This window comes from Pagrus major, chromosome 8 (genome assembly GCF_040436345.1).
Source record: "Pagrus major chromosome 8, Pma_NU_1.0".
In the NCBI taxonomy this organism is placed as follows: Eukaryota; Metazoa; Chordata; class Actinopteri; order Spariformes; family Sparidae; genus Pagrus; species Pagrus major.
The window spans coordinates 13,511,889-13,537,609 of NC_133222.1; the positions used below are offsets into that span (position 1 = coordinate 13,511,889).

The following is a 25,721-nucleotide window of genomic DNA, read 5'->3' on the forward strand; positions in this document are numbered from 1 at the left end:
AGGAAATATCAAATAAGAGACTTAGAATGTACCCGGTGTCTGCTTGCTTACAAACCTATAGCTAAGCTGCATTCTGAGGTTGTTAATATTTACATTTTTTGTGCAGCTGGTTTCCTGCGACCTGTGGTGATATTTGGGCCCATCGCTGATGTTGCCCGAGAAAAACTCGCCAGAGAAGAGCCAGATCTGTTCGAGCTCGCAAGTATGTTTCTATGCATTATATTGCACAAATTATTGAAGATAAAATCCACTGGCGGTAAACCTGTTTTCTACATAAATCCCTCTAATGTTGCTTCCAGAGAGTGAACCGAGAGATGCAGGAACAGACCAGCGTAGTTCAGGAATCATTCGTCTTCACACCATCAAGCAGATCATTGACAGAGTGAGTATGCCTACTTTAATGACGTATGTTTGTAGATTATCGTCGTCACAGATATATTTTTCATCCTTCCTCTTTCCTGCCTTTATCTCATGAAGGACAAACATGCTGTGCTTGACATCACCCCGAATGCTGTGGACAGGCTGAACTATGCTCAGTGGTACCCGATTGTAGTCTTCCTAAATCCCGATAATAAGCAGGGTGTGAAGAACATGAGGACAAGACTGTGTCCAGAGTCCAGGAAGAGCGCCAGGAAGCTCTATGAGAGAGCCATCAAACTGAGGAAGAATAATCACCACCTGTTCACCAGTGAGTGGCCAGAGAGTGTTAAAACACAGTCGATTTCGATTTAAAATGTATGTTGTCTTTTTTACATTTTTATTCATGATGAAGTGAATTATTCTCTCTTAGCCACCATTAACTTGAACAATATGAACGACGGCTGGTACGGCGCTCTGAAAGAAACAATCCAGCAACAGCAGAACCAGCTGGTGTGGGTGTCAGAGGGCAAGGTGAGAGAAAGGGCTGTTAGCGTTTTCCTTCCATTTCACTGAACATTATTTTTTGTTAATCTGACTGAGCTACACGCGAGCTGTTAACTTCTCTGCTTTGCTCAGGCGGATGGCACCACAGAGGACGACTTGGATATCCACGATGACCGTCTGTCCTACCTGTCGGCGCCAGGTAGTGAATACTCCATGTATAGCACGGACAGCCGGCACACTTCTGACTATGAGGACACCGACACGGAGGGTGGAGCGTACACAGACCAGGAACTGGACGAGACTTTGAACGATGAGGTGGGTCTGCCCACGGAGCCCGCCATCACCCGCTCCTCCGAGCCTGTGCGAGAAGACCCACCTGTAATTCAGGACACTCCTGGTTACCCTGGATACCAGCACCCTGTGCAGCCCGAACCAGCCAGTCGCATAGACCCCGCTGGGTTCAAGATGGCTGCTCCACAACAGGTAAAGTTCATATCCATCTTTGCAGGCAGGCCCCCGCAGGCTGCGCCCATCAGAGATGATGTATGGCTAAAAGTATATAACTGCAGAGCGTGGGCGCAGCTCCTTTGTGTTCAGTGTTGTCCTGACCTTTGTTAAGATTAAATGTCCTTTGTTAAATGATAAACATGTTTTAGAAGCTACTGGTATGTTATCTATTCTAACCACAGTTTTGCAAGTGCATTCTCTGGCTGGTGTAAAAGTGATTCAGTGTAAGGAAGAAGATCATGGTGTTGGGGTGAGCTGTACTTTGTGGCAGGCTGTGTTATAAATGTCTCTTAACAATACTTCACAGCAAGATGAGGCTGCTCTGCCCATGCCCTCGTTGCCTCCGACGGTGGTAGCGCCCCCTGCTGTTGAGCAGCCTGTACAGCTAGAGGGTATGCACCTAGAGGAGCCGCCTGCTGCAGCCGCAGCTCCTCAGGCTGACTCACTTAGCAGCCCCAGCCCTGCCCCTGAGCTTATTCAGACCCCACCACCATCACACGAACCCCACCCGTCTGGACCGCCCGGTCCAGAACCAAAGGTACCCGCTGTTTCACCAGCCACTCGGACCGGGCCTGGGCCCCCAGCCTGCTGTTTTAACTGCCTGTCTTCTCGCACATGCTTTCCACTCGCTCTCTGCATGACTTGCCCACACTGTGTGACTCACTGAGCCCACTGTGTGCCTCTGGCTCCCAGAGAAATGTGCGACAGACTAGTCCACATGCACCACAGTGGGCTGGGAGACCAGAAGGACTGGTACATCTGAGTCTTTGACCAGGGTGAAGACATCCACAACCAGCCCTAACTGTTGCCTCTTACTTCCTTTGCATGGCTCCTAATGTTTTTGGGTTCCTTTCAGCTTTAACTCTCTTCTGTAGATGAACAGTAGCACTTACAGTGGCATCATAGTGGTAGATGTGTCGTCTGTTGTAGTGCTAGTAGTTTGACGTTGCATTAGATGCAAACTGAATGTTGGTTGCATGATGAGAGCTAACCTGCAGACAGTACTCTCTTGGTAATGATTTTCATCAAGCAATTGTCCCTATGGAAAAACAAACTTCCATCAGCACACTGCATTGTGTCTTCTGTTTAGTACTTTTGTCCTGAGTAGATGCCAACAAATCAACCTTCTTCCATAGGAATTCCTGTAATTAGATTTGCTGTCTTCAGGCTACACATCATATGTTTGAAATGAGGCCTTTCAGAAATGTGCAAATTACTTGTTAGTTCACTATTTCTAAAATGTGTTAATGTGTAAAACCTAGTTGTGCTCATATGGATTCTTATCATTCTTGAAAGGCATCTTGTCAAACAGGCATTCAGAACTGTTTATGAACAATTGAGAAAGGTTTGCTTGTATAGTTGCACTTTTAATTGATGTTCGTTAAATTAATTGGTAGAAGGATTTATTTTCTAATGTTATCCATTTCTCCAAGGTTTCAGTTTATTTGCCATTATTGAATTAATTCTTGAAGTTATTCTTAATCTGGTGATGGGAAAGCATATTTCCCCGACTGCTTTCTGATGGTGGTTGTTTAAAAAAATCTCAATGATGACGACGTGATGGATGTATTCATCTGGTGTTGTTTCTCCACAGATGTACAAGAAAGATCTGTACAACATGGAGGACCCTGTGCGAATCAACCATGGCCTGAAGCAGTCTTTGAGCTACAGTCACCAGCCGCCGTACCAGGACAAACAGCCATACCGCGAATACGACCACCCGCCTTACGGTTACGATGGAGGCGGCTACACAGAACCAAAGCCTCACAACGCTGACTCTCACCTGCACTACGACAACCGTGTGCCTCATTACAACGAACAGTGGCCCCCCTATGACCAGCAGACCTCGTCCTCTCAGCCCGCAGGGTACCAGCCGGGCCACCAGCAACCCATGGGCTACAGCCCCCGGTCCCCCTACGAAGACGGACCAGGAAGGGACTACAGCCCCCCTCAGCCACGCTATGATGAGGCCCCACCAGTGGGCTACGATGGCCGACCACGCCACAGTAAACCTGGGCCCATTCGTTATGATGAACCCCCTCCCCCGCCCCCAACTGGCTATGACGCCCGCTCTCCTTACGAGGCAGAACCTCATGGCTTCCCCATCAACTCACCTCGATCGCCAGAACCCCCAAAGCAGTATTACGGTGACTCTGGTCTGAGGCCCACCTATGTTCCTGGCCCTCCAAACCGGGGCTACAAGCCAGGGATGCATGAGCCTATGATGAACTCTGAACCCCAAATCCACCCTCCTAAACCAGAGACCCTGCCCTCCCCAGGTGAGCCAGGGATCTCTCCGGGCTCCAAACCCCTCCCTCCGCCGCCCCGGGAAGACATGGATGAGGACCCGGCCATGAAACCGCAGTCAGTGCTCAACAGAGTCAAGATGTTTGAGAATAAACGGTCTGTTTCTATGGACAGGGCTAAAGAAGGAGAGTCGACAGCACTTAGGGTGAGTTTATCACAGAGATGTGCAGCTGTCACCTCAATGTGACTGTATTTAGATGGTAGATTAATTAATGTGAACACCTCATAACTGTTACTGTATTTATAGTAATTTACAAATGGAAAATTGCAGTCCAGTCACAAACTCAAAGAAGTACACAAGAAAATAGAATAATAAAAAACATTTCTAGCTAAAATCTCAACCAGAAAAAATAGAATTAAGGCATTTCTGTTAATAGTGCCTGCCTGGTACAAGGTAGGTAATGTAAGACTAAGTGTCAGCTAGCGTTTGTAAGCTATTAAAGAGGTTTAACAGTTAGTACTTGGATATGCAATTATTTAAAAGCAACACAAGATTACTAATAAAGCTTCAAGGAAGCTCATTTTTTTCTTCCCAAACTGCAGAACATGCAAGACTTGAAATTAGAAGCTTGTTAAATGAAATGATTGTCTGTTTTATAATCATCTGAGCTATGAGATCTCAGGCACAGTACCAGATATCAATGTGCAGTCAGTCCATTTGTGTTAAATCTGGATCAGATGCAAGAAGCTCTAAAGAGACGTCCTTTCTTTGCTTTTCAGCCGGCAGATGTTCCTAAACCTGTGAGTGCACCTGGCCCAGTCCTCAAAGCCAATTCCCTCAGCAACCTGGAGCAGGAGAAGTCCTATAGGTATGTAGTTCTCATAACAGCAGCCCAGGCTGCAGAGTGGCTGGGTGAAGGACAACACGGAGATCCTTGCAAAGGCGTCTTGGAAGTCATTTATTGTTGTTTGAGCTCCACCTAGTGGACCGAAGTTGTCCAGGATATTGAGCTCAAACATACTTGATAACTTCTCGTTATTCAGTCATGACATAAAAGATGTCTTCCATTAAAATGTTGTTTAGCTGGTTTAAGACCAATCCTTCTGTTTAAGTGTCTGCAGCAGTTTCACTTGTTTCCTTATCCTTTCTCTGAAGGGCTCCTGAGCCACAGAAACCCCACACTAAACCCCTGGATGATGTAGTGCGTTCCAACCACTATGACCCAGATGAGGACGAGGAGTACTACAGGAAGCAGTTGTCCTACTTTGACCGCCGTAGCTTCGACAGCAAGGCCATGGGCCAACCCAGTCCTGGCATCAACCGCTTCCATGACTTGCCCAAGCAAGCTCAGCTGTCTTACCCATACAACAGGTAAAACTACGCACTTCACGCCAGAAGTGACTGATGTCTCAATAGCTGCAGTCATAATTGTCTTTAACAACTGTATTGTTTGTGTCTTCCTACTGTAGAGTTGAGTCTGTAGAGAAGGTGAGCCCGGTGGAGAAAAGATATGAACCTCTGCCCCAGATCAGCCCCTCCTCACAGTACGGGCCGCCCGCATCCGCCATCCCACCCAACACACTGCCCAAGCTCAGCCCCAATGACGGTAAGCTCTCTGACTCTCCAATATAGAGCTACAATGATGTGTCACTTTAGGGCTGCAACTAAGGAGTATTTTTGTATCTTTGATCAATCTTCCAGTTAGCTTTTCACTTAATCTTTTGGCCTTTAAAATATCAGAAAACTGAAACACAATTTCCTTAAACCCAAGGTGGCACCTTGTATGTCCGAGCATCAAAACCCAAAGATATTCAGTTTACTATCACATTAATAATTGTCAGTAAAAAATTCCAATAGTTGTTAGTTACAGCTCCAATTTATACAATGTTGTTAATCTAGCAATACCGTGTTATGTGGCTAACTATAAATAAAGTTTATCCAAAGTTAGGATGTATTAGTTGACAAAGACTGTATTTAGTCTGTATCTAAGTGATCCTCCTTCATGTGTTTCCAGCTAACTCAATACCTGAGCCGTTGAGCTCACCCAATCCTAAACCTGAGCTGGCAGCTCTCAGGCCATCCAGCAGGGATGAACCCGCACCAGGTGGCTACCTGCCCCCGAGGGGCCTCCCCGATAAATCCCCCGTTAACGGCACTGATGCAGCACCCACGAAAACGATGGCCGCTCCTGCTCCAACTAGTTACAACCGCTACGTCCCCAAGCCGTACACCAGCTCAGCGCGGCCCTTTGAGCGCAAGTTTGAGAGCCCCAAGTTCAACCACAACCTGCTGCCCAACGACACACAGGTAAAGACAGACCTCATCAGTAAGACCGGTGTGGTGAGCAACAGCGGCGGGAAGCCTCAGCTGTCGCCACAGCCCCTGGATCACGACAGCGGCCTGGACACCTTCACACGCACTATGGACAACAGGCCCAAATACCAGCACAATAACATCAACACCATCCCCAAGGCCATCCCTGTTAGGTACGACACTCATCATTTTTCACAGCCTGCAGCAGCATTGAGTTCTGTGAGGGTAATTACTGAGCAACTGAAAGACAGAAAGAGACTTTGTTTGTTCACAGGGGGTTTGTTCTCGTGTCCTCTGCTGTGCATTTTTCTCTGCCAACACTGCTTTGACTGATGGTACTGACTCTTGTGCCTCCGTCCCTCAGCCCCAGCACGCTGGACGATGACGACGAGGACGAAGGGCACACAGTGGTTGCCACCGCCCGGGGCATCTTTAACTGTAACGGAGGGGTCCTGAGCTCCATCGAGACAGGCGTCAGCATCATCATCCCCCAGGGTGCCATCCCCGAGAGCGTGGAGCAGGAGATTTACTTCAAGGTGTGCCGGGACAACAGCATCCTGCCCCCACTCGACAAGGAGAAAGGTCGGCCTCTGAGTTTCTTTACATCCTAAATATGTCAAGGAACAAACAGTCACTACATCTGAGTCTTAAGTGCTGATGTACTAGATAAAAAGCAGCCACAGGAAACAAAGGTTGTGACTTTTTTGTTTTAGAGCTAGTGCAAGATTTTATTGCTTATGTGTATTCAGGATAAAGTTTCAGCAGCACTTTAATGGGATGATTTTAAATTCGGTGCCTACATATAAGAGATGTTATACATGTGTGGCTAACATCTGTTTATACTCCACTTTAGTATTTCTATACAATGAAGCCAAAGCAGTACGCTTTTACGCTACACTTCTTTATGATTCGAAGTATGAACAGGGGATAAAAAGCCCTGAAGGATTTTTTTAAATTAACATTCAGCACCAGGGGACTGTGCTAATTTAATTAACCTGTCAGGACAGTTAACAGTTAATTCTCATTCACCATGAAGGCCTGGGTAATAGATAATCCTGTGTGCTGATTAATTCCTGCAAGTTTAAATTGTGGAATGTAAATCTTGTTGTGTGTCCGTGCAGGAGAAACGCTGCTAAGTCCGCTGGTGATGTGTGGCCCTCATGGACTCAAGTTCCTGAAGCCGGTGGAGCTGCGCCTACCTCACTGTGCGTCTATGACCCCTGATGGTTGGTCTTTTGCTCTAAAATCCTCCGACTCCTCGTCGGGTACGCTGTCCTCTCTCTGTCCTTTGGGGTCTGTGGGCTTTAGTGATTTAAGGAGGAGAGTTTCTGAATCATTTTAGTCATCTCATCTGTTTCCATATTCCCCTCACTTCTTCCTCACGCATGTGCTGTTTAAGTTGTTTTCTTACTTTCATGCTTAACATGAACTGCAGAGCCTTGTTTATTCAAATCTTGGCTTGTTGCTACTTAGTTTTTCTTAAACTGATTATCTTCGGGGTTTTGTCTGTTGATTGGACAAAACAAGCAATTTTAATTGGGATGACATTTTTCAGTATTTAATTATCTCTTAAAGACTAAAGAATCAATTGAGACAATAATAAGCATATTGATCGGTAATGAAAATAATCACTGGTTGCAGCCTTAAAGGGGCAATTTTTAAGATATGGCCAGAATTTTCAGAAAATGAACATCATCCACAGCTTATGAAAAATCAACAGATATCTATGCACTGTGTTGCAGAGATGTCTACCGAAGTTAGCATGCTAACCAGCTAGCGACAACCGATCCTGTCTCATAATACCACCCCTGGGTGATTGCTATTTTCTTTTCTAAACAGAGAAATACAACTGTACAGCTTCTGAATTCAAGATTCTCTCTTTTACCAAACTAAGACGAGCTTAGTTGCCTCGTTAATTCATCGCAAAACACACTTCATTCAGACTTGACATTAACAAAATAAACTCACCGAAACAGTCTTGGTTTGTCTTTCCACGATCAGCTCTGGGTTGGTTGAAATAAATCCTCAAATCACTGAGTAAGGTGTGAAATTATTCCAGCTCTACTCGCTGTTATCGCCCGCTGCTGAAGCCCGACTCTCTCTTGGACCTCTGCCGCTGCACCTCTGTCCTGTCCCCGCCTGCTGTGTCTTCTCAGTCGTAAGCCGTTATGCTGCCCCCCATAGTTTTGGAGTGCCTTTCAATTCTGGCCATTTCTTACAAATGACACCTTTAGACGCCTTTTACATTCATTCTTATTGTTTGACATGACAATCAAGCCGTTTGAACAGCAACATGGTGTTATAGAAGCCTTGCAGTTTATTTTCACTCAGTTATGAGTTCAAGCAAAAAAAGTTATGAATGTGTCGCCGTCTAGTGTGTCTCCGGCTTGAAGACAGAACAAAAATGCTCCCCCAATATGTTTTATACAGAACAGTGAGGGGAAGCAACAGGCTGTGTTAAAGGGTTTAAAGATTCTTACTATGTTTTTCTTACTATTGTTTTGTTTGAAATGCCTTTTTCTATGTAACTGGATTCCAACTAATTTGGTGGCACATTAATTGATTTAAAAGAATTATATATGAAGTTACTGTGAGTTAACATCCATTAAATTAATGATCCATTAAGCATTAACTAATCCTGAACTCATGGTGAGCAGCAGTTTTATTATTTTAATTTTATCAGTCATACTTTTTTTTTTTTTTTTCAGATTTATTATATTTGTGATGCATCTGTAACAGAAATCTGTTTTTTTTCCTGCATTTTAAAGAGGAAGTAAGGAGCTCCAGCAGCTAACATCATGTCTCTCATTTCCTGCAGGTGATCCCAAAACCTGGCAGAACAAATCTCTCCCTGGAGACCCAAACTACCTGGTGGGTGCAAACTGTGTGTCTGTGCTCATTGACCACTTCTGAAGAGGGCAACAGCTGGCCTGTTACTGAATGTGATAAACGGGGGGACCTCAGTCGCCCCTGCCGTGCTCCCTCCACCGTGGCGGGGTGCACAACGCTCCATGAAGTATGAACTTGATACTCTCACGTTGTTTACTGTGCCCAAAATTTTAAAAAAAGAAAAAAATAACACACACACACAGTCTGAGGAGTCCAGCATCCCCGAGGCTGTACTCTTGTTTTTTTTTCCTTTCATTTTTTTTCGGTGCTTTCAAGGCTTGCAAAAAATAAAGATTAAAACAAGTTATTTAAACAAAGGAACTGAAGTTGGAATGCATGACCAGTGCCACAGACTGAATAATCTCATTTTGACATTTTTAGCTAATTTTGTAAAAGGTCAGAGCAGTGCAAGAAAAAGGAGAATTTTGGAAACTTGTTTAATATTGCAATGGGATTTTTGCGTACTGTAAAAAAAAAAAAAAAAAAGGAAAAAAACACTCACAAACAGCAAAGTTGGTATATGCAAAACTTTTGTTTGTGAGTTCTGTGGTCATGCGTTTTACTCATGAAGGATCTCCGAGGACTTGAGAAATGCTGAGTCCAACTCATGAAGGAACACGTAGGCTTCATAAAGATGAAAAAATAAGAATAAGAATGACGGTTAAGTATTAGTACGAGACGCCCGTTTGTTCTGACGGAGCGCTCTCTCTTTAAAACTGATGTTTTGTAGCAATGTTTTACCGTAGATAAATATACTGACTTGATTTTACAAACTCCTGCTGTCTAGAGATCTATGCATGTGCTATGACTCAGGTCCAGAAGCCTGCTACTACTAAGTTCAACACATGAAAATCCCATCGTACACTGCAAGCAGTGATGCCTTATCTGCATATTAACTTTTCAGTGAAACTTTAAAAACATCAGATCCTTCAGTTATAGCGATCACTACGGAAGAAAAAGTTGTCTCTGCATTTTCTCATAAACAGTGAACTTGGATTTTAGCACACGAGAATAATTGAGGCTGATGAAAAGGTATGCTTTCTTTTACTGCTATGCATATGAAGTCTGAGGAAATACAAAAAAGCTAGAAAAGATGTTTAAATTGTGGCTGTACATATTGCTAGTAAATGGCCTTGGTTCTCTGTAAATGAACTTTTGTACATCTTTGTTATTTTGTATAAAAGAGAAAACGTTTGTTTAAAAAAGAGAAAGCGGTTACATTGGTTATGTTTGTATTCTGGTTATACCCCTGAGCCTTGGAACTGACATAAGCAGTAATAAGTCCGACTTTTCTACCAACATATACACACACTACTTAAGGCATTTTTAACAGTCAGAAAACTTTTTATTCTTATTTACAAACTAGAGAAGTGCTTGGTTTAAATGATTTTAAAAGATGTACTTGAGGGGGTCTGCTGTGAAGAGTGGTCCCTTCCTTTATTTGTGATACTGGATGCTGTATTGTGTGCCCTGAAATGTATTTTTGTACTAATAGACAATTTATTATGGCACATCAGTACTGTTTTCTTTTGATATGATAACACTGCTTCAACCCAACACTAGTTTATTTTCCCGTGTGGCTGACATTCTTTTTATTTATTTTGATTTTTCTTCGGTTCGACTTTTTTTTTTCCTTTGCGACACATTTCTAAGTATACCACTGTATTAATAAATAAATTCATTTTTAAAGTAACTGCTCCTCGGCTGAGTGTGTTCTGTTGATGTAAACCTCCAGATGTTTTGCATATCGACACACCCAGACTGTTTTTCTGCCAAGCTGCTCAGAGGATTCCTGTGTGGGTTGTGAAGTTGGCGTTTGGACTGTCAGTACGCAATGCTTGATTCTCAGTTATCTGACGTTCACAGCTGCTTCCCACATGTGAAATTGGTAAACTGAGCTGTCAGATGGATTATTCTGCATACCTTAATGTAAAAACAGTGCTGACAGTCTTCAGTTAAAAGATTAACAGAGTCTGGGGCATGCGTCCTAACCACAACTGCACTTTATGTTCCTTAAAAATTAACTTCCTGGTGTTTTTTTCTTAATCTGACCTCTGGTTCACTGGTTTAAAGTCAGAAATATGTTCCTTTTTTCTAAATTATTAGAATAATTTAGTCTAATATAACAGATCCTGCATAAAATCCAGCCTGCTGCAGTTTGTGGTGAACCTACCCTCATTCATGTGAGGTAAATCAGGTCAGACAGAGTAATAAACCTGTCATTACTATGCAAACAACAGCACTACAAACCAAAACCTCCAAATTGATCCTACATTTGAATCGACACATCTTTAAAACAGTTGACCGAACTGATAACCTTCATGAATTTAAGATTCACAGCAGGGCTGTTGCATTAAAGTAAGTTAGTTTTATCCAGATGTACCTGATAAATCAGGAACTGAATGTAGTTAGAAGATACTCGACTTTGTGGAGCCCTTCTATGCTTTTATGTTGTTTCCTCTCCTTCAGTGTGTTAAAGGTTCTTGTGCATGTAAAAGATCTTGAAAGTTAAAAAGGTCAAAGTCCACACCAACGGACGCTCCTCTCTCCAACAGAAAACACTGCTCCTGAAAGTAGTCCCACCTTTAATTCACTTTGTGACATCACACTACCAAACCAAACAGTTGGTATTTGACAACATAGCAATGAGACTCAACAGCAATCAACACAGCAAAATAGTAAGGAAATACAGGCACAGGACAGACACACGAACTGATGATCAAGAGGAACTATTTCTGTAGTTTATACATCAGTTTTTAGCTAAATCTGTTTTTTCAACAGAAAAAGTTACCTGGTTGAAAATTCTTCTTCTCACATCTACGTCTCCAAATCTAAAAAATGTCAAATCTAGGGATACGAGTTATTTCCATTTGAAAAACTTTAAAGGGGCTCTGTGAAACTTTTGTGTTGTGCTGAAAGCTGGCCATTAGTTTATGTTAGCAGACTCCATTTTCAAGTTAACGTTAGCTCTCTGGGAGTCGCTGAGACGAGGCACTCGAAACGCAGAAAAAACGACCCAAATCCATCAAAAAGAGTCCAGCTGCATTTAACAACTTCAACACATCGTCCACAGGCTTGAGACGAGGAAGGTTTGTTTTTCATGTCGTGTTACAATCAAAAAAGTGATTCATACATGTAAATTTCCTCAAATTGTTACACAGAGCCCCTTTAACTAGACGTTTCTGACTTCACTGACAAGTTAATTCTCAGTAGATGTGTCAGTATAGTAACTACAGTACTCTGCATACTGGGCCACCACTGGCCTCCTAAATAGTTTGTAGTGTTGTTACAAATTCATGCTCATACCTGCAGGTGTTAAACTGAGATGTAAGATCAGCACAGAGAAACTTCCTCAGCATCTTGTTAGTGTTTGATTCTGCACAGCGAAAGTCAAACATTCAAGTGAGGGAACAATAACTCCTTTTCCTTCCTGAAACCGGCTGATTTAACATTTTTGCCACATATGTCACATGACGCAGCTTGTGACAAAGACTGAGAACTATTTCATGTCAAAGGTTGTTTTTGGCCAATGAGAGAAAGTTGCTCTGACCATAAACGTTCTTACAAAAGCACATAACAGAGGCGTCTACAATAACAACAGACCCAAACTCTCCCTCACTTAGACTACAGCTTTATCATGTAGCAGTAACATGACAGTGTGTGCTGTCGGTACACACAAGCTGATAAAGCAAAGCCTGACTGTACAAAACATCTGTGTGAAGGTTCACTGATAACCCAGGGAAAAGAGTCGGTTTTAAGTTCAAAATCCAAAGTTATGGTGACTGAACATTTTCAATTCTACAATTTATATGGCCAGTCATAAATTACAAGTCAGGAGGAAAAGATAACCAGAGTTTAATTATTAAAAGTACAACAGAGGAAGTAAGACATAACCAGCATATCACATACCGTCAAAATTACAACTGCAGAGTAGTAGTTGTGTTGATTTAAAAAAAAAAAAAAAAAAGTCTCCTGAAACATGATATGAAGTCAGTCTGATGAGTTAGTCGATTGTTAAAAGGTCAATGAATGAGCTGCGACGTGAATGGTTCAGTGATTACTCTTCCGTGTTAGAGTTTTATTTCCCTGGAAGCGATCGCTCTGTAGATCTCCTCGGTCAGGGGGACGTACGTCTTCTGCTCAGGGTCTAAAAAGTATAAAGGATCTTGGATGTGTGCCGGGTTGAATCCCTCCTCCACCAACTTTACTTTCTTCATCTTGAATGTCCCCGTCATCTCCAGGCAGGCCTACGAAACACATATGAATTTTAGAAAACAAACACGGGAGGCCCCGCAACTGATCCACATGAACGTTTCCATGAGTCCTTGAAAATTCGGTGTTTCCACTATGTTCTTTGAGTCACAGGCAGCTGAAAAGGTTTTCAATGCCACAGCAATCTCTCGTGGTAACTGTGCAAACATTAAAAATTACGGGGAAAAAGAAGAGCGTTGACATTGGATCTGTAATCAGTATCGACAGATATCCTGAGTTAAGGTATCTGAATCAGGATCAACGAGGGCTCAGGTTTAGTTTCAGGACAACTTGGTGTGGTTACAAGAAAAAGTATTCACCAGTATTATCAATGTTATTTTCTTCTCAAATATATATACACATCTGTCAGTGATTTAATTTGTTTTCATGCCTTCTGTAATGTAAAATTTGCTGCATTATATATTTGATGCATGTTGTGATATGAAGGTCCAAGGTCGACAATGAGCTTTTAAACTCAATAAATGTTTTCTTATTATCCTCGGTTGATTATCACTTCTAGCCTCCTTTTGTTAGAATAATCAGTGAACTAAAATGGCACTCAGTAGAGTGCATACCTCCGCCAAGGCTCTATATGACTCTAAATTTTAAACCACCCAGAAATGCTTAAGCATAATTTCAGCTCACCCGATCCAGGATCAATCAATCAATCTTCATTTGAAGAGCACCAATTCAATACAAAAGTCTTCTCATGACACTCAAGTCCAAATTGAGCAGGTCTGGACCATACTCCTTGATTAGTTTATTTACAGAGACCCAACATTTCACCCCATGAGCAAGCACTTGGTGACAGTAAAAAAACGGCCTTTTAACATCAGTATTTTTTAAGTAACCCTGCTGACAAGCCGACAAATGGACACGAGTGAAAACATAACCGACTTGATGGAGGTAATAAAAAGTTGAGAGGATTAGGATTAGTGTCTGCTGTTTTCCTCACCAGCTGCATTCAGCACCCACAACCGCCACCAAGAAGGAGGGGAAGCTCGTGTGTTAAACGAAAGATAAAATCAATCATTGCTGCTCGTAACGGCCAGTGTAAACCAAAGATTCGCGACTAAACCGTTTTATAACACCATAGAGAAAAAAGCGGCGGTACAACCACAGCGATAACGCGGCATTCACGGTGTATACTCTGGAGAAATGGATACTTTCAAGACAAAGAAGTGTCAGTTAAATAACGGTAAACAACAAATCTTATATTTGATATTCTGATGTCCCGGTCCTGATGGCACCATCTCTCTCACACCGGTGTATACTGACAGGTTTTATAATGTTACAGACACAAGTTTTAACTCATCTTGTTGTGACTCTTTGGTGTGAACGTCAGACTCATTAAGTGGACACAGTTTGGGGGTCTTTTAGTGAATGAATCAACCGGAAATCTTAAAAGTGAGGAGACAAAAATTGGATTTTGAAATCAAGCAGATCAAGAAAGAAAATATCCGATCGCTGTATCCCTTCAACACAAGACCATCTTTCCATAAATAGTGCATTAAGCAACAATCAAACTCAACCGGCTAGTCTGGTTTCAGGAAGTGACATGAAGTGAGCAAACAGGTTTAGCAAAATACAAATGAGGTACAACTCAACGCTCGGTTTCATGTTCAAGGCTGCAGGAAGAAACAGACGTGCACAGCAAATCCTTTTTTTCTTTACCTGAATCCGAACGAATCGAGGTCTTGCGTAAGCTGGGAGGTAGTTGACGACCTGCTTGTAGGCGCCCGAACAGTCAAAATCTTCTCCTTCTCTCAAAATGACAGCTGCCATGCCGATCCGACCCTCGTGACCTGTTCAGACAATACAGTTAAATACACACAGAAAATACGCAAAACGCACAGAATACTATCTTTGACTTGATCTTCCTCATCCATTCCTATTAGGTCTGTAAAACGTGGTGTAACATTTCTGCAGGACTATTTCTGACATCAGTGTTGTTACCTTCAACTTTAACACCGTAGACATTCGCCTCCAGAACGCACTGAACCATCGTGAGAATGTCTGCAACCTCTGATGTGGCAACGTTCTCTCCTTTCCATCTGTGACAACAAAGAAAAATAAGTCAAAAGAAATCATGTTTAACATGTCGGTAGATTGGCACCAAATTTAAAAAGATAACCTCAGCTTCGTGCCCTTTAATGAAGCGGAGCGATTATAAAAACAAATGTAGTTTTTACTGTTTCTGCTGTCCGACAACTACGCACACATTAAATATTGCTTCAGTCAAAAAATTAAACCAACAAACACACAAAATGAGTCACAACTTGCCTGAAAGTGTCGCCGACTCGATCCTGAAAGTAGACAAAGTTTTCCTCATCAAACCGAAGCAAATCTCCAGTGTTGAAGTACAAGTCGCCTTTTTTCAACACGTCGCGAAGCCTCTTCTTCTCGGTCTGTTGCTTGTTGCCAGCGTACCCAACGAAGGGAGACCTCAGAGTGACCTTTCCAACCAAAAGTCCCGTCTCACCTGACAAGGAGACGCATGAAGAATGCACATCAGTTTTCCCAAGACCCAAAGTGACACCTTCGACAATCAAAGCCCAACCATATTACATTTCCATTAAATGAAACAGATTAAAGCAGCACATTTTCACATTTGAGAAGATGGAACCAGTTTGCATTTGGCATTTTTCTCAATGAAAAAAAACTCATTATCAGCATATTTGTCAATGATTTTTCAGTCGCTTAATAGTTTAGACACTATAGACAGATAATTGGCACTGCTGCCCGTGATACACAGGTACGTTTCCACCTTTAAAAGTGACCCACCTCTGGCTGCCTCGATGCACAGACCCGCAGAGTTTCTGACAGGCTCCTCCTTCTCAATGTCAAACTTGATCAAAGTGTAGGGGAAGAAAAACTAGAGAGAAGAAACAAAAAGTTAATCAGTTAACAGTGTACTGTTTATGAATAACAGCCTACAGCTGAGGAAGTTTATATTTGCTGGTTTAACAAAAGTTTAAAGCCATGCTAGCAGCTCTCTGAGGACAGACACAGGCTGTGTCCAAATTCAGGGGCTGCAGCCCTCGAAGGGCGCATTTGAAGGCCAATTACGTCACAACGCTGCGCGAAGGCTGTCCAAATTCGAAGGCTCCTTCAAATGCAGCCCACAAATGCAGCCTTCTCCTCCCTCTTTCTGGAGGACGCACCACTACTATCCTTCGCGGCCTGCTATATACCAAGATCCTTTGCGCACCGCTGCTCAGTCCCGAAACAGAAGAGGAAGCAGGAGAAAATGGGGACATCAAGTGGCACAGACATGACATTCAAATTTAAGTAATGGGTTTATACTCGGTTTTTAGTCATTTGAACATCCAACGCCAGATATGTTAAACTTCAAGGGACTATAAAACCTCCAAATTTCAACTTTCAGTTAAAATACGTGACGCTGGTAATGCTATGGTAAATATAGTTGTTATTCACCAATGGGTTAATGTTTATTTTGTAATGTTGATAATTCAATTTAGATTTGACACATTGTACACACACAAATGAATGTACACGTTTGATAGATTTGAACCAAAACAGACTTTAATGCATGAACACCTGGTGACGCAACCAGGAAATACTCCGAAGGCTGGACCGTCCCATTTAACAACGGTGGACGCGGCCTTCAAGGTCTCTCCAAAGGACCCGGCCTCCGTGGGGCGCAAAGGCCGCGTCCTTGAAGGATGCAGCCCCTGAATTTGGACACAGCCACAGACACAACAGTGCTTTGAGCTAAATGCTAACGTCAGCATCAGGTGTAAACGCATTAATTTGTGGACTATCATTTTAAAGACTCAAGTTTGGCATTATGGCCGTCGCCGTCTTGGTGTTTTGGAGCTAGAAGTGACCATATTTGGACGAGGGGGTGAGGCTGGGGAGGACACGTATTGCTATGCCTCTATCTTCAATTGTGGTTTGAAGACGGTATAATGCAGCAACACTGAGCCAGAGAAAGATTTCCCCTAGGGGACAATAAAGTATATCGTATGATCGTATCATAGTATTGTATTGAATCGTATCATCATTACGTATTGAATAGTATCGTCGTACCGTACCGTACCGTACTGTATCATATTATACTGTATCACTTACTTATTGGTTTCACTTCTCAAACCCAGAATTCCCATCCACTCTTTATACAAAGCCTATGGTCAGCATGCTAACATGCAAATGTTTAGCAAGCAAGTTAAAAATGTCCAACATTTTAGTTTAGCGTATCTTAACATGCTAACACTTGATTGCTAGCACCAAACACAACACGCAGCTGTGGGAATGTTGAGGGTATTCGGTCATAAAGCAAAGGTTTGAATACATGACCTGACCTGATGTGGATCTAGAGAAAAAGTTTAAGAATCGCCAACATAATAACAATTCATTCAATTTCAGTCCTGGACTGACTCACTGACATTACTATCCTTAAAGCAGTCAAAAAACAACAGACCTTTCCCTCTACTCACCCTGTGGACAAAATTGACTCTCCCCACTGCACCGATCTTGGACGTGTAATTGATGAAGCCGATGTTTCCCTCTGTGGCAGCGTACAGCTCCCTGACGTGAATGTTCCCAAAGCGATTTAGGAACTCTGACCAAATGTCTGTTCGGACCCCATTGCCGATGGCGAATCTCACTTTGTGGTTCTTCTCGTTGTCTTTCTGCAAAGAGCCACATCGACTCAGATTAAAAAACAGACCAGGACGATACTTAATTTATTTAACCGAAGCAAGTCAGGATCCTTTTTACCTTGGGAGAGTTGCAGAGGTAGCGCATTGTTTCACCAATGTACTGCATCACTGTCACATCATGCTTCCTGCAGTCGTCCCAGAACTGAGAGGCAGAGAACTTTCTCCTCAGGAAAATGGTCATACCTGCATCATAAAGCACAGCCGTTATCTGAGTGTAAACGTATACAACCACTTCTGCAGTAACCCAAACCAGGTGTGTCAGTGCTTTAGTTCTTTAAGGATCAAGAAGGTTATTACCTCTCTCGATGGCTCCGGCCATCCCGATGAGGAAGCCTGCACTGTGATAGAGAGGTAGGTTGATGTAGAAGATGTCATCTGCTGTGATTCCACATGCCGCCTGGATGAAGGAGGCTGCCCAAACCCTCTCATGGGTGACGACAGCTGCTTTAGGCAAACCTGCCGAGGTCAAAATAATAAATCACCTCAGGTTCTTCAACACAGCAGCTGCAGTTAGTATCAAGTATCAAAACATCCACAGAGACTTCTCAAGTGTCTGTTCCTGTTATGTTTATGCGTTCTTTAAAGCTGCTCTAAGAACTAACTAAGACACTGATGGCCGCCAGGTTGTAATTGGCAACCATTTTGAGAAATTGGCAACCAATTCTTGGCCTCTGGTTGCCATCAGTGACAACCACTTTTTAAAAGGTGCAATATGTAAGAATTGGTCACCTGTAACTGCTAGTTACGTACAGTTAGCTCAGTTAGCCGTGCAGCTAGCGGTCAAGACTTGTAGCTGAGCGCACAAGGCAAGTGTTGGTGTTTACACAGCTAGCACAGGAGCTTTGGACGCGGACAGGACGGGGCTAGCTGGTTAGCATGCTAACTTCAGTAGATGTCCGCAACACAATACGCAGACGTCTTAACGTCAAAACTGTTATTTCTTCATAATCTGTTGCATTTTTGTTAATTTTTGAATGTCTTCAACTAAAATTCGTACATATAGCACCTTTAATATATAAAAAAATAGGGACAACAAACAGCAAAACAGTGGTGTTGCACTCAAACTGCACCAAACTAAACCACACAAAATGCCAATTTCTACATAATGTTGCTGTAAGATTAAAATTCTCTGAAGTATCTGATCAAACACAAACTAGAAAGAATTTTGTTCACTTACTGTAATCAAGCTTTCGTTTCTGTCACATTTTCATTAAAAAGCACACATATAACTACGGCATAGTATGATAATTACTCAAAAATACAGTGACTAAAAATGGCATCTACATTTTCAGTTGTCAACCAGGAAACCACTTTTAAAAATCAGTGTCGAGCCTTGCCATTTCCATCATACGCTGATGATGTGTTACTGTTTATAGCTTGTTGCACTGACCCCAAGTGCTCGCAGAAAACAATTAATCCAGCATATAATAAAGCTAAATATACCACTCATTTCACACACACATCACCCTGAAGACCTTACATTACAAACCTTAGAAAAATAAAAAAATTTACAGCCACTGTTCAAGTCTACGGTGACGGTTGACATCATACCACTGCTTGTGACTGTTTTAATCAAAAGGTTTTTGGCACTAACATTTCAGTCCCTACAAATCTGTGATAGACTGCATTACTTTTAGCTAGTTGTAAATAAATGTACAACTAAGTATAACTTCCATGATGTCAGTGTAGACTTTCACTGCGTCAGTGGAAGTTTCAGAGGAGTTTCCTGGCATACCTGTGGTGCCTGACGTGTAGATGTAGAGGGCAGTGCTCCTGATGTTGACATTGGCTCTGAGGTCCTTGGACAGTGGCTCATCTGAGGCCAGGGAGATCTTGTCCAGTAAAGTGTTGATTCCCTGGACGCTGCAGGTCTCTGACAGGAGGTACACAGTGATACCCTGCTCTCTCAGCGTCGGGAGAACCTCCTCCACGGCGTCCTGCAGCTCTGCAAACACAGAGAGGCATTCAGCTCTACACAATACGTCGGAGTGCTGGGTTGCGCAATGCAGCTGGAGGCCTGTATCATGTTGCCTCAGGTCCCTGTGGCACACGAGCACATGGTGCAGACTCCAGCCCACATGGATGCATTGCTCAGTCATGAAATGAGAGTGGGGAGGTTTCAGATTGCAATGCTCTTTTTGTCTACCTCAAATGACCTAATTCATCATGACTGAATTTAAAGCACACTGACTGAAACCATGTGGGAAAGTAAATGGGTTAGTTCTTTGTTTGCGATGACATTTGTTGAGGAAGCTGTTGGATGATGGCGTCATATGAGATCATATGGCAAACATTTATTTTCTGGTCTGAATTCTTTTGAACGCTCACCTCGCTCTGGTTTTAAAATCAGGGATTGGTACGAATTAACAGAACAGAGGAGAGATCAAACATTTGAACATGTGGTAGCTGTTGTGTTATCTAAGTCCTTGTTTATCCCGTGGAGATTAGCATTATCAGCTGTCGTCTTTGTCATACTGTGGTGAAATCAACACATAGTGGTTCCCTGTTGTCATGTGTGAATGTCTAACTGATACATATAGAAACACTATTTTATTTCATGTCTGTTATTTCACCTTTATTTTACCAGGAAGTCCAACTGAGATCAAGATGTCCTTTTTTATTTTTTATTTTTAGGCTATTATGCATAACAACAAGTCTAATTTTGACATCTGTGTTGTGTAATGTAGATGGAGACACACTAGACAAGAGTGGCCTCTCAAAAAGAAAAAACAACATGCCTCCTTCACTACATTCCTAATGGTGCTCTTAAATTCATCAGTGGATATAAATGTGTCTAAATAATGTGTTTATCTTGTTCATTATGCCCATACTTCTCACTGCCAGTGCAGATTAGCACAAACTAAAACAAACTAAAAACAAAAAGTTGTTCAGAACTGTCAAAATCTTTTGCCTTACTAGTGCTGGATAATGTGTAGGTCTAGTTTGTTTGTTCCTGTTGCACAAGAAAATATATATAACATAAAAGATACACAGAGTGACACAAACAGGCCTCAGTCTGGGTTAAAGTTCATTTTGAGGACGGTCACTCCGGGCCTCCTAGTGACTCATGTTGTCAGCTTATTAAATCATTGTATGTGTACATTTCATTTTGAAACAATCACAATGCCTGCGAGCTGACAAACTCATCAAGGACAACACAGTTTCATACTGTTTTACTTTGTTTACATGTGGCGGACCCTGCCAGCTTTCTAGCTTCAAACAGTGTTCTGGGGACCTTATTTTCCTCTGAGAACAGCTCCTTTATTCGGTTATGGATAAGATAAATAGATAGTTAGTTTGTATTTTTACCTATTTAATATTTTAATATTAAAATTCTGAGTCTGGTTTTCTTCTCTAAAACTACATAGTGCCCCTTTAAAAAATATATATAAACAAACACATATACAGTACTGCTACATTACAGGTATACGTTCTTAACTTTAAAAAAGTATCCAAAGTAAAAGCACTCAGCAGTCTTGACAATTGGCGCCTGTGACTGATATATTAGTACATGTTATTATAAGATTATTAACAGTGATGCATCAGCGTGTGAGCTTCTTTTGGTAGTTTACTTCAGTCTTCAGAAGGTCACAAGATAAATCTGTGGGAGCCGTGAGATTATCTTATATTGTTAACATGACACGACACTGGGATAACTTTATTTTGTGTCATAAGTGTTGTTTTTTACCTGGTTTTAAAGGCCGAGTTACAGTAAAGTGATGTCATGTTCTGAACTTACCAGACTGTTATACATGCCTTTACTCACTTTGTCATTATATCGTCGTTACTGATGATTATTTGTCAAAAATCTCGCTGTGTTAATATTTGATATCGAGGTATTTGGTCAAATGTATTGTGATATTTGACTTTGTCGCCCACTCAGAGCATTTATGAAGTGCTTTAGATGAAGGTTGTGTATCGCAATACAGCCTGAAAATATTACAATATCGTCGTCCAGCCCTGTGCTCCACACGTTTGTACTCATTTGAAATATTCTTTAATGTTTGTTTTACGTGAATTATTAGAGTTTGACCTCTTTGTGCCTCAAACACTGTTTTAATTCAAACTGAGAAGAAAGAGAAATGTCTCTTTGATGGAACTGATAACGACTCATTCACAACACGGATGTAGCGTCCTTTTTCCGCTACAGATTTCCCTGAATATCGATCCCTGCTCCCATTCACACACACGACCTCATGCTGGAAAATGTTCCTGAACATTTCAGGGATACACTGCACGTGTGAGAGGATGGGATGTAGCTACAAGTACAGTACTTAAGTACGACTTTGAGGTACCTGTGCTGTAGTTGAGTATTTACATTTTCTTCTGATTTATACTTCTACTCCACTACACTGTAGAGCTAATATTGTACTTTTACTCCTTTACATTCTTGATAACTTAAGTTACTTTGCAGATTACGTGGCACATCAGAGCCAAAGTTGTCTTTTAATTAATTCATTCTTTATGCAATCAGATTAAAAACACTGATTCTGATACTCAGAAAAAAGCTGAATATCAGATCTGATGAACTGCGAGGCGGGTAATCAGCCAACCCATTGTATACATAGTAATGGAATGTAACTAAGTACATCTACTTAAGTATAGTGTTGAGGTACTTGTACTTAACTTAAGTATTTCCATTTTCTGTTACAGTATACTTCAACTCCACTACATTTTGGAGGCAAATATTGTACTTTTTACTCCACAAAATGTTTATGATAACTTTAGTTACTAGTTACTTTGTCAGAAAATTACTTTAGATACTTAAATACATTTAATATCAGATACTAAAAGACTTTTACTCAAGTACTATTCATATGGCTGACGTCCACTTAGTATCACAATATCTTTACTTTTTCTCAAGTATGACCATAGGGTATTTTTTTGACAACACTGAGTATACAGTATATCTATACATGTAAATATTCTTAATTAACTTTAACTTGTACATTTTGTGCTTTTTACCACACTGGAAACAAAACCAGGAGCCCCAGTTAGGTGCTGCTTCTTTGTGAGGAGTCACATGTTGCTGGGAAAATCACTGGTTTGATCTTTAACTGTGTGTTGCAGATTTTACAATCTCAATTTAAAAGTAAAGTTTAAAATCTTAATTTGAAAAGTTACAACGCCTTTCAAACGAATTCGGTGAGGCAAAAAAAGTGCAACACTCACTGAAGATGCAGCAAAGTTTCAGAGAAAGTTCAGTACATCATCGTCAGTAAGTTGCAGGAGACTTTGCACCTTTGAGCTGCAACACGCGTGTTTCTGGAGGAATGCGGTGGCTTACCTGCGGAGGCGATGATCACTTTGGCCCCGCAGCAGGAGAAACAGTGCAGCAGAGACTTGGATCTGATGTTAAAGTTGAGCAGAGCAGCCGGACAGCCCAGCTTGGCCAAAGCGAGCCAAGTCCAAATAAAACTGGGCTCGTTGGCCAGAAACAGGGCGACCGGGTCCCCCTCCTTCAGCCCGGCTGCAGCCTGCAGGGCTCTGGCCACCTTGTTGCTCTGTTTATCCACTTCGCCATAAGAATAATCTCGACCTTCAAACTTCACGAAGATCTTACTGGGATGCCTCTTCGCTGCATCCAAGAAGCAGTCAAGGATGCTGTAGAAAGGTTTGATTTTCTTGTACTTGACGAGCCTGATTCCCAGTTTAATGCTCCTCAGGATGTACGTGCAGTCCTCGGCTAAGTAAGGGAACAGTGTCTTCAGGAAGGACAGGGACAGGATCGCCAGTCCCGCCAGCACAGTGAACCAGATGAACATCTTGCAGAGCAGGACAACACTGCAGGCATCTGTCAGTGAGGGTCACAGGAGGCAGAAACACAGCACAGCAGCGATATTTGTGACAAAGTTCAGCCCGGGGCGGTGCTCACCTCCGACCCGCCGACCCCTCCTTCATTCCGGAAAGTTTCCTAGTTGCCAGATCCGCTGTTTCCACGTCCACTCTGCGGGTTTTTTTCACGCATTGTTTGTGTTATTCTCGCGTTGTTTTTGTCGCCCTGTTCCCCTATTAAGTCTTTTTCTTTTTGATAGAAAAGTGATTACATAAAGTGAGAAGCGTGAGAAACACCGCCTTTAAATCTGCGACACCTCCAGGTCGCCACAGTAAACTGCAGCTTGTTTCTGCTGATTGTTTTTCTGAATGACATCAAGTGTCGGCAGCAACATGGAGACTGAGCAGTGGTACAATACAAATCATATGCTGAAGCAGCCCAACGCTCAACTAATGCACGACTCGTGATGATTTCACACATGCACTGGCTGATGTGGCAGGAAGTAGCACCAATCCCTGTTCACTGACAAATTAAAGGTGCAATGTGGAATAAATTCATCTAAAACATTCAAAACCAACAAACAATCAAACCTTCAGGGAACGTTCCCTAAAGGTTCTCTGGAAATAACCTTTAGCCAAAGCTCCTGTGTACAGAAGCCCTAAAGGGCCATGCATTCATACATTTTATTTCCTCCGTTTTCCCGTGATAACGAGTTAATTTAATTTGTTTTCTCGAGATCTCGAGTTATTATCTCGAAATAACAACTGCCGTTTTCCCGAGATAACGGGATAATTTTCTTGAGATCTCGAGATAATGAAACTTTGTTTTCCTGAGATAACGATATAATTAATTCGAGATCTTGAGAAAACAAAACGACAGTGTAGTATATTAAATAATTGCAGGAAACATCATTCAGTGTAGCAATGTCAGAGGAGCAGGAGCATATCGATCACCGCGTCACATATCTTTTCAATCAAGGCCTGACACAGGCTGAAATAGCATTATGCCTTGCTATTACAGATAATATACACATTAGTGTGCGTAATCTAAAAAGGCTTCAGCTATATTGGCGGCGCAATCTAAGTGAGCCTGATGTCGTCGTAAACTACATAGCTGACCAGCTACGAGGTCTCGGGCATCTCCATAATCTCAGGCCTATCATATCACAGTCATTATCTCGAGATCTCGAATTAATTATATCGTTATCTCGGGAAAACAAAGTTTTGTTATCTTGAGATCTCGAATTAATTATATCGTTATTTAGGGAAAACAAAGTTTCGTTATCTCGAGATCTTGAGAAAATTATCCCGTTATCTCGGGAAAACGGCAGTTGTTATTTCGAGATAATAACTCGAGATCTCGAGAAAACAAATTAAATTAACTCGTTATCACGGGAAAACAGAGGAAATAAAATGTATGAATGCATGGCCCTTTAGGGCTTCCGTACCTGTGCACACTGTGTAAACACCAACACTTCGACTAGCTGCACGGCTAATTGAGCTAACAAGCTAATGGTAGCTGCACACATGCAAAGAGAAGTCAGCAGCAGTTTGATTTGTGTGAAGTATGAACTCTTTCTTTATCGCACATTTCAGTTACTACGACTTACTACGATTTATAGATTATCAGTTAATGAACGTTAAGCACATGCATTAATATAGCTACACTACTCAAAATGACTGAGGGATATTTTAGTGTTTCACTTGATTGTTTATTCTGTGACATATCTGAATTTTTATTTTGTGTTCTGTGAATATTTTCGGTCCCTAAAAACAACGTGAAACATTTTATTTGACTTTCACTGCACATCCATGCACATGCATATGCACCCGTATCCCAGCATCCCCACGTTTGAAGCTATTTTTTCTTTAATTAAAAGATTTACATATGAATACAACCGCATAAACAAACTTTTATGTAACTGAAACCCAGTCAACTTAATGTATATAATGAGGCCTAAATGAAGCGTGAAGTAATCACATGAAGTCAGAGTAACTTCACCTTTTGTTTACATGAATAACAGATACATCCAACACGCCTGTGTGACTCACAACCTCGCTGTTATTCACAGAAACTCCTTACATGGCAACCCGGGTCGTAAATACGCAATCTGAGCCAGTGGTGGGTTCACTCCTCTCTCTGAGCTGCTGTAGTCTGCGGGGAGGAGCCAAGCTGCGAGCTATAGAAA

General features: G+C 42.0%; 2 protein-coding genes across 13 annotated transcripts in view; one reads left to right on the forward strand and one right to left on the reverse strand.

Moving 5' to 3' along the window:
• Window positions 1-10,514, forward strand: part of tjp1b (tight junction protein 1b) — a 35,440-nt gene extending 24,926 nt beyond the window's left edge. For 5 of the 12 annotated variants that reach the window (XM_073471553.1, XM_073471546.1, XM_073471554.1 and 2 more), the window contains exons 15-28: window positions 107-202; window positions 300-382; window positions 478-688; window positions 773-891; window positions 997-1,347; window positions 1,679-1,909; window positions 2,966-3,823; window positions 4,399-4,487; window positions 4,775-4,990; window positions 5,089-5,225; window positions 5,634-6,105; window positions 6,297-6,514; window positions 7,054-7,197; window positions 8,751-10,514. In XM_073471553.1, the coding sequence (XP_073327654.1) occupies window positions 107-202; window positions 300-382; window positions 478-688; window positions 773-891; window positions 997-1,347; window positions 1,679-1,909; window positions 2,966-3,823; window positions 4,399-4,487; window positions 4,775-4,990; window positions 5,089-5,225; window positions 5,634-6,105; window positions 6,297-6,514; window positions 7,054-7,197; window positions 8,751-8,845 (3,320 nt within the window). In that variant the 3' untranslated portion in view covers window positions 8,846-10,514. The remainder of the gene's footprint in view (window positions 1-106; window positions 203-299; window positions 383-477; window positions 689-772; window positions 892-996; window positions 1,348-1,678; window positions 1,910-2,965; window positions 3,824-4,398; window positions 4,488-4,774; window positions 4,991-5,088; window positions 5,226-5,633; window positions 6,106-6,296; window positions 6,515-7,053; window positions 7,198-8,750) is intronic. The other 7 variants (XM_073471547.1, XM_073471548.1, XM_073471549.1 and 4 more) reach the window with 6 other exon arrangements.
• Window positions 10,515-11,389: 875 nt separating this feature from the next.
• Window positions 11,390-24,134, reverse strand: LOC141001745 (long-chain fatty acid transport protein 2). The gene is made up of 10 exons (XM_073472908.1): window positions 23,045-24,134; window positions 19,493-19,702; window positions 18,055-18,213; window positions 17,816-17,940; window positions 17,533-17,727; window positions 15,857-15,947; window positions 15,356-15,554; window positions 15,029-15,126; window positions 14,747-14,877; window positions 11,390-13,068 (listed from the first exon to the last, which is right to left on the reverse strand). Exons 1-10 carry the CDS (start codon window positions 23,520-23,522, stop codon window positions 12,892-12,894), a joined length of 1,863 nt encoding a protein of 620 aa, XP_073329009.1. The 5' UTR covers window positions 23,523-24,134; the 3' UTR covers window positions 11,390-12,891.
• Window positions 24,135-25,721: the final 1,587 nt, after the last annotated feature.